Source organism: Octopus bimaculoides, chromosome 1 (genome assembly GCF_001194135.2).
Source record: "Octopus bimaculoides isolate UCB-OBI-ISO-001 chromosome 1, ASM119413v2, whole genome shotgun sequence".
Lineage (NCBI taxonomy): Eukaryota > Metazoa > Mollusca > Cephalopoda > Octopoda > Octopodidae > Octopus > Octopus bimaculoides.
The window spans coordinates 96,529,840-96,538,126 of NC_068981.1; the positions used below are offsets into that span (position 1 = coordinate 96,529,840).

The following is an 8,287-nucleotide window of genomic DNA, read 5'->3' on the forward strand; positions in this document are numbered from 1 at the left end:
ATATGAGAGAGAGAGAATAAAAAATGGTTTGTGATAGGAAAAAGCTGAAGCTAGGTTTGGAATATTGTTGTTTAAAGAAAGGCATTCTAGCCATGACCATCCCAACCTCTTTTTCAGGTATTGTGTATCTAGGACTGCATTATTCAGTGTCCCACTTTTTTTCAAAAACGTCTGAAGTGTAATTTGCATTTTTTTGCAAATGACACCCTACGCTTGTTCTGTTTAAGAAACAAAAAAAGTTAAAATTATTTCTGGTAATAAGTAAAAGAAATCATCTTGGAAACAACATCTTTATTACATGGAACAGCTTTTGCAGCAGGCTGCATCCAACATAGCTCAACATGCTGTCATACTGGTAGGTTTACAGAAAGTTACTATAAATTAAAAATAAATAAGTAACATATATAACAATATGAGAAAATAAATAAAAGATCTCACAAATAAAAGGAATATACATACATATGCCCATTTTATATACATATATAAACATACACAAGCACACATTCATAAGCATGCACACAAACACAAACATTCAAGCACATGAGCGTTTGTGTGTGTATATATGTATGAGTAAATGATACAAGTATGTTATAAATTATTAAAATAATATTGTAAAAAATAAAGCATTTCTGTGTGTAGATATAAATTCTTTCTGGAACTATGAGAAAGACTGTGTAAAAATACATTATCTCGATAAATTTTTTGCAATTCTTTAATAAAATCCAGACAAATGCCAACTAGAATGGGCACTGTTACCAGCAATAACCTAAACCATTTCACTTCCATCATACAAAAGAAAACTGAACTGATTCTACTATTAATAAATCATCATTAGTTTTTCTTACAGAAGGATGAGAGAGATTTTACAGCTTTACTTCACTGTGCTGTGGGTATGTGCAAGTATATACAAACACCCACATAGGTGCTGGTGTATGTGCATTTCTGCATACATATTAATTCATTCAATATTTATTTAGATGTTAGCTATACACTGTACATGGTATTTTATGTACAAGAATAGACAATATATACATGAGTGTGTGTGTGGGTATGTATAAGACCTTGGCAACAAAGTATCACGTAGTTGTAGAGGTTACTGCCATAGATACCTGTACTGCCGTGGTAGTAGGCACTGTCACCATCACAAGGGGTTTGGTTGTAACTGTTTGACCAACAACTTGGTTGCTGGGAAACAGCTGGTACTGGACCCGTGGAATCACATTTAACTGAGTGGCTTGGTTAAGCCCTGGAGACATATGGACAGCCGATGACATCATTGCCATGGGTGAAACAATCTGTGATACAGACTTCATAGGAGTCAATGGAACAACTGAGTGACTGGAGGAAATGCTTGATGGACTGTTAGACATTGTGGTAACAACTGAAGAACCTACATTAGTAACATTGTTTAGTATTTGTGTCCTTGTTATCGACTGCCCTAATAAAGGATTCACAGTAATAGGGCTACCAGGCAAAATCTGTGTGGCTGGTGTTGCAAGAATTTGTTTTACAGCAGACATCACTGGCAAAGTCTGCGTTACAATAGGGTGTGCCACTGATATAACATTTGTTGAAGGAGCTGTTGAAGTTGTGGATGACACCACTAATCCAGTCAGAGTATTAGATGCTTCGATAGTTTTCTTAGATTGGCTTATAGGAGTAGTCAAAGTTGCAACTTTGGTAATTCCAGACACTTTGATGCCAGTTGGTTGAAGACCTGGCTTAATAATGCTTGGAGTCATTGGAACTACTGAACGAACAGAATTTGTACTTCTTCCAAGTTGGCTCACAGATTTCAAGGTCTTTGATGCTTGAACTGTTGTAACTGAAATACACAGACAGATAAATAAGTAAATATAGATAAATATTGTAGAGAGAGAGAGAGATGGACAAAAGAAAAAGAGATTAATAAATTGGGGAAAAACTAAATAAAAGAGCACAAGAAAAATATGTAACACAGAGATAATTAGTAAGTGAAATGAATCATCATATAATTTTAATATTTTCACTCCAGTATAAATTGTAATGATGCCATTTCTTTTATTAATTACATGCTAGGATGGCTGAGACAAATAGAATATTGTGCCAATAACAACTCTAGTGTGTAATTTGTAAAATCATGTCAAGTTCTTAGTGAGAGTAGTATATAACCATTTGAATACTTGATTGAAACTTTTTCAATTCTCATGTTTCTTATGCTTATGGGAAAAGAATGAACATTATAACTTCCCATACACTATTTCCTAAAGACATTACTTTGTGTGCTTCTAAAAACCCTTGATTCCATGAGGGTATTTTTGTATTGTAAAGCAGAAAATTAAAACATTTACACAAATAAGTTAAGGAATGCAAAAATGTCTAAAACAAACTGTAATTTTAGATTTGTCACACAACCATCTTCAAAAATTGTTTTGCATGAATATTCTATGGATCATATAAATTTCAGTTATTTTTGTACATAAATGGAAGTTATTGTATGTAGAACATTCCTAATGCTAACAACTTGTCAATGTAGTATGACAACTCTCTCTGTTTAAAACAGACTGACACAAGCTGAGCAATACTACTACACATAAGTTATTCAATGATAAAGTATTTTCTGAGCTTGATGAAGAAAATCAAACCTTTATTACACACTTTTAGCAATGTAAAGAATGAGTGGTTTAGTGTAGTGTGACAGCTTGAGTAGTGTTTCGTTTATGAGTCGAGAAAAATATACTTTTTAGTTTATTTCATTGAGATGTTTAGTGCTTATGTTGAATAAGACATATGTCCCCAACGAAAAAATGTTATTGCTATTAATGTTCAGGAAGAATGTGCAGTTTAGTGTGAGGCACTAAAATTGCATGTATGTGAAGCTTGTATTACAGAAATTAAAGAGATATAAAAGGGTTATGTTAGGCTATATATGGTTAAAGGCGATGATGAGTGGATCCATATTGAAGTAAATAAAGATAGAGAAACGACCAAGCTATGAAGTATGTTCATGAAAGTAAGTAATGTGTATGTGTGGTGGGGATAGAAAACTGAAATAATTCTATCAACACTTACTATGCTATAATGACTAATTCCCTTAAGCAGGGAATTTTGATAGCTGGTTCTCTTGTCATAATCACTGTTTAACACTTGGATTTAAGGGAAATAACTCAGTATTTGCAAACATTCTCACTCATGTGAGAGGTAACACCATGAAGTAGATATGATTTTATAACTAATTAGGTATTGCTGAAGTTTGGCAGAAATTCAAGGTGGTTTAAGAACAGTTTAAGATTGTTTCCATCACATTAGAGAAGGAAAACATGAATGGCATATACCAATAAGAGGTTATGTATAAGTTTGGAGAGAAGGAGAATGAAAGCACATTGTTTTAGAGTGATGGTAACAAAGAAACAGACATTATTCACATCCAGCAATTGTGAAAGAAAAGGTATCATTTTTCACAAATTTTCTTTATTATCATGCACACTGTGGACAACAGTGACATTGATTATAGGTCTCCAATGAGTTAATTGCTGATTCACTACATCTTTGATGGTGAGAGTGACAAGAGAGTATATATGCAACTCATGAGGAATAAACAGAAGGTATTTTGTTCAACACACCAGCTTATTTGCAATTTTTTCACCTGTTTATACCTTTCACTGATTATACACAAGTATAGACATAAACATGTAAAATGATCTTACACACAATTTGTTTCTACTAAATTTTAATTACAAGGCACTGGTAAACCCAAAGTGTCACAGATCTTTGAACCATATATGATTGCAAAACAAACTTTAACTGAACACTCTACCTGCTTTTTTTGTCTGCAAAAACGTTACAGATAGATGTTTGTGAGCTGAGGAGTGGTTAGGAAAGAAGATTTAGAAAATTGAAAGAAGTTACCTAAGTCAAGATCACAGAATGCTTAGCTGCACTTAGTATTGAAATCTTATTGATTGCATATTGCTTTCTCAATGAAAGATCTCATCAATTAGCCAAGGATGCTACTTATTATGTGTTTTAAAGTATAGAAGACTTATGTAATGAAACAACAATTTCACAATCCTATGTTATAAATACCTTGCATGATACTGAAAATGTTCAGAAAACTGGTACATTTGACACAAGTGTGACAAAAAAATTAGCTAGGGTGACTTGTTTAGCTGATGCACTTCTCTACATGTAACATATTTTACACATCTAGTTATTCTTTAATTTTTTTTCTTTTATTTGTTTCAGTCATTTGACTGCAGCCATGCTGGAGCACTGCCTTTAGACGAGCAAATCGATCCCAGGACTTATTTTTGTAAGCCTAGTACCGCTAAGTTATGGGGACGTAAACACACCAACATTGGTTGTCAAGCGATGTTGGGGGAACAAACACAGACGCACAAACACACACACATATATACATATATATCAACAAGGCAAAAATATTGCTTCAATATCTTTGAAATGTTACATTGTTACCAAATATGTTATATGCCTGAACTAATTTCCTCAATGACTTCATTTTGTATAATTTAGACATGCGCTGCTCTGAGAGAAACGAAATTCTATGATGTAACAAAACAGTTGTTGGAAGAAGAGACAGACAGCAAAGGAAAGATAGAAAAAGTACACATACCTTGTGCTACTGTCGCCACAGCAACATTGGTGGTATTGATACAGTTAATACTATTATTATTGTTGTTGATATTGTTATTGTTGTTACTACTACTACCACTACTATTGTTACTATTACTACTACTATTATTATTATTATTACTATTATTATTGCTATCATTAGTATTATTGTTATTGATGTTGTTGACCAGAGTGGTGGTGGTGGTGTTGTTGCTACTGCTAAGAATAGTCTGCTTCTTTTGGGACTGACGTTGAACCACAGTCTGCTGCAAAATTTGTGTCACCGAATTGCGAGCCATATTAGGGACTAAAGTAAGCGGTGTAGAGGTCTGACCGGCAGTACCAGTTGAAACGACTGGTTTAACTGCTGCAGGTACAAGTGTTGCATTGCCAGTTGTACAAATAACAGGAGTCAGGATGTTGGAAAGCTGATGTGCTGAAGCCAGAATATTGGGTGAACTGTATGTTGTGGCAGTGGTAGCCAACTCTTGTACACGCACTGACTGAGCTGCAAGAAATTAAGATATAACATTTCATATATTTAATGCAAATATAACAAAAAGAAGAAAAAAAAAACTAGGTTAATGAAGTGCTAAATGTGTGGCAGCTGAAACAGAGGTTACTAAGCATTAAAATAAGGGAAACATAGTTATAACATTCACATTTCATATATTGAAATGACAAGCATACTACTTATAAAAAAATGTCAGAACAAATGGAAAATGAGTTAAAGTTGTACCTACATTAATGAAGATAGTAATTTTATATACCTAATGTGGAAGACACTTCCACAGGAAATGGAGTACAGAGAAAATCCAAGCAACAATTTCTAGGTAGGTTTTATATTGCTGTTAATCACTTTATACAGTAGTTGTAAAGATGCCTGTGTATACCATTATCATATCTCTTTTGCATTAACTCTATAATCCACAATAAGCAGTAGTATCTAAAATGACCTTAGATATTAGCAAACAAGAACTTAAGTTAGCATTAGTTAACATATAATGAATTGTAAATGATGACAATTACTTGCAAGTGACCATTATTTTTAATTACTAAATTATTTATTGAAATAAATGAACTTGTGGTTGTCAGCCATGCACTCAACATATCTTGAATCTACACCCCAGGTTTAACATTTTAACATATACACTTATCACACCAAGATTTAATGTCCTTTGATGAATAATAGACAAAATTGAAAGCACTGATATAATTAAGTTAATATTTAGCATGAAAATGGGGTTGAAATGAAAGAATTATTAAAATACCAAACTAAATACTCGACAGTATTTAATCTGATGTTTCCACCTTCTTAGTTCAAAACATGCAAGAGCTGGCTTCAATCATTTTAAGGTCAATAAAATAAAATGCCAGCCAGCATAGCTTTGTACCAATGTAATATATCAATATTTACCAGCATTCAAAAAGTGAAAAATTTAAAGTTAACCATTAACATTACTCTTTTTTTTTTAAATGGTGTAGTCAGGAGGAAGGAACAGCAACCTCTGCCAACCACTCACCTACTGAAACAGATTCATAGGGCTGATGTTCAATTTGAACTTATTGAAGTGGATTTATGTGGGGAAAAATGTGGGCAGTGATATCATTCCTGATGGCCAAGGCCTTGGGAAGGCAAATTGGTTGAAGGTGTGAGGCAAAACAAAATCACCCCAGCAGTGACTGTGAGAGAGACAGATACATATTTCGATACACATCACTTCCAAAATGAGATCAAATCAACCAATTTTACACTGGTGTGTAATAGTGCTCCATAAACAGAATAAAATTTGAATTATGCAATGGGCAATTTTGTTTCACCTAGCTCTGAAGTATATTGTATTTTATAACACTACATCTAAAAAGGGATTTTTCCCAAATGAAAAACTGCAGCCCTTGGCTTTTAAACAATATACATTAAGTTTGTTACATAAAAATAGATTTCACTCTAGAGTTCCTTCTGTTGCATAATTTGAATTTTATTCTGCTTATGTGACACCATTACAAACTAAGTGGATAGTTTATACACTATCACTATATATTTCAGACTGGTTGATTCAGTCTTGTTTTGGAAGAGACACTAGCACATGACACTGACAAGCCAAAACAACAGCAAAATACATATCTATTGCTCTCGAGAAGCTGCCTGAGTGATTTCATTTCACCTGATTATGAAGTATATTGTGTTTTTTAAAGAGATTGTTCCCAGACAAAAAACTGCAGCCTCTGGATTTTCAACAACACATGTAAAGTATGTTACATAAAAAAAGATTATATATATATATATAAAACAAACACACCACACACACATCCAAAAGGCATTGGGTGAAACCTCATAATGTACATTTAAGAGCTCTTATGTCATTATTTGGCTACCACGTTATTCTACAGTAAGGTATTTTCTGGGCTGGAAACACATGAGGAACTCCTCTTTGCATAAGATTAATACAAGGATAACATATTCATATACCATTGATAGTATGTATATATATATACTCAGTAACTTTAAGCTGGTATGTGGTGCAAAACCAAATGTGATCTACTATTAAAGCCTGCTATTCTCCAACCTCATTTTATATTATCCTTACATATATAACACAGCGTATACATATATCATCATCATTGTCGTTTTTAGTGACTGGTTCCATGCTGACATGGTTTCAATGGTTTAACAGGCTGTAGCAGATCTGAGAACTTCATCATGTTCCAATGTCTGCTCTTGCATGGTTTCTACTGTTGGATGCCATTCTTCATTCTAATCACCTTACAGTGTATACGGAGTGATTTTTTCAGGGTATCAGCACTAATGAGATTGACCCATTCTCTTTAATTCTGTGGGGCTACAGTGGAGATGAGGGAGCCTTTATGCTCAGATATGAGAGGTTAAAGTATGAGGGAAGGAGCCAGAACAAAAGAAGGTTTGTTTTTTCCTGCTATAGAGGAGCTACATGGCTACTCTCATTAAAGAATAGAGGGTAGGACTAATTGGAGTAGAGCTAGAAAGATAGAATAGTGGAGATGGGGCAGTGTACAAGGGAAATGAGAGATGTTGAGAGATAGGGAATGGATGAGAAGGTGAGTATAATGAATGAAGAACAAGTGTACATTAGAAGGAAGATAGGGGAGAGTAGGTGACAACTGAAATGATTGGGTAGAATTAAGGGGTGGATATAGTGAATGGTGGATAAGGGTGAGGGTGAAAAATGATACATGAGTTGGGGGAGAGGTAAGGGTGAGTAGGAGATGGCTGACAGTGCAGAAGGGGGGAAAAAAAACAGCAGAATAGCAATAATGATATAGCAGACAGGAGAAAGATGAGAGAAAGAAGGATGATACGTAGGTGAAGTGAGCCCAACCTCATGTGGGTTTGCATCTTGACATTACATGACGTTGTAAACAAGCAGCACTGTCATACCCCTGATGTCATTTGTTTCCAGCCTTCTGTGAAAATCATCTCTGACCATTGGGAAAATCATCTTACTTGGAAACTGGTAAAGGTTAGTGTGGTTCAATGGGATGGAAAAGTGGATGTTAAATGATGATACACATACATATATACGCACTCATATGACTCAAAACAGAATCTTTTATATTACACACATACATATATATATATATATATATATATATATATATATATATATATGTGTGTGTTCATATAATTATATCTCCACAA

The 8,287-nt window shown here is 34.0% G+C and overlaps 1 protein-coding gene across 9 annotated transcripts in view; it reads right to left on the reverse strand.

Moving 5' to 3' along the window:
- Positions 1–276: 276 nt before the first annotated feature.
- The window catches only part of LOC106867929 (myosin-G heavy chain), a 116,350-nt gene continuing 108,339 nt past the window's right edge, over positions 277–8,287 (reverse strand). For all 9 annotated transcript variants that reach the window (XM_052968404.1, XM_052968413.1, XM_052968406.1 and 6 more), the window contains 2 exons: positions 4,613–5,119; positions 277–1,825 (listed from right to left, as the gene is read on the reverse strand). In XM_052968404.1, coding sequence (XP_052824364.1) covers positions 1,077–1,825; positions 4,613–5,119 — 1,256 coding nt within the window. In that variant the 3' untranslated portion in view covers positions 277–1,076. The remainder of the gene's footprint in view (positions 1,826–4,612; positions 5,120–8,287) is intronic.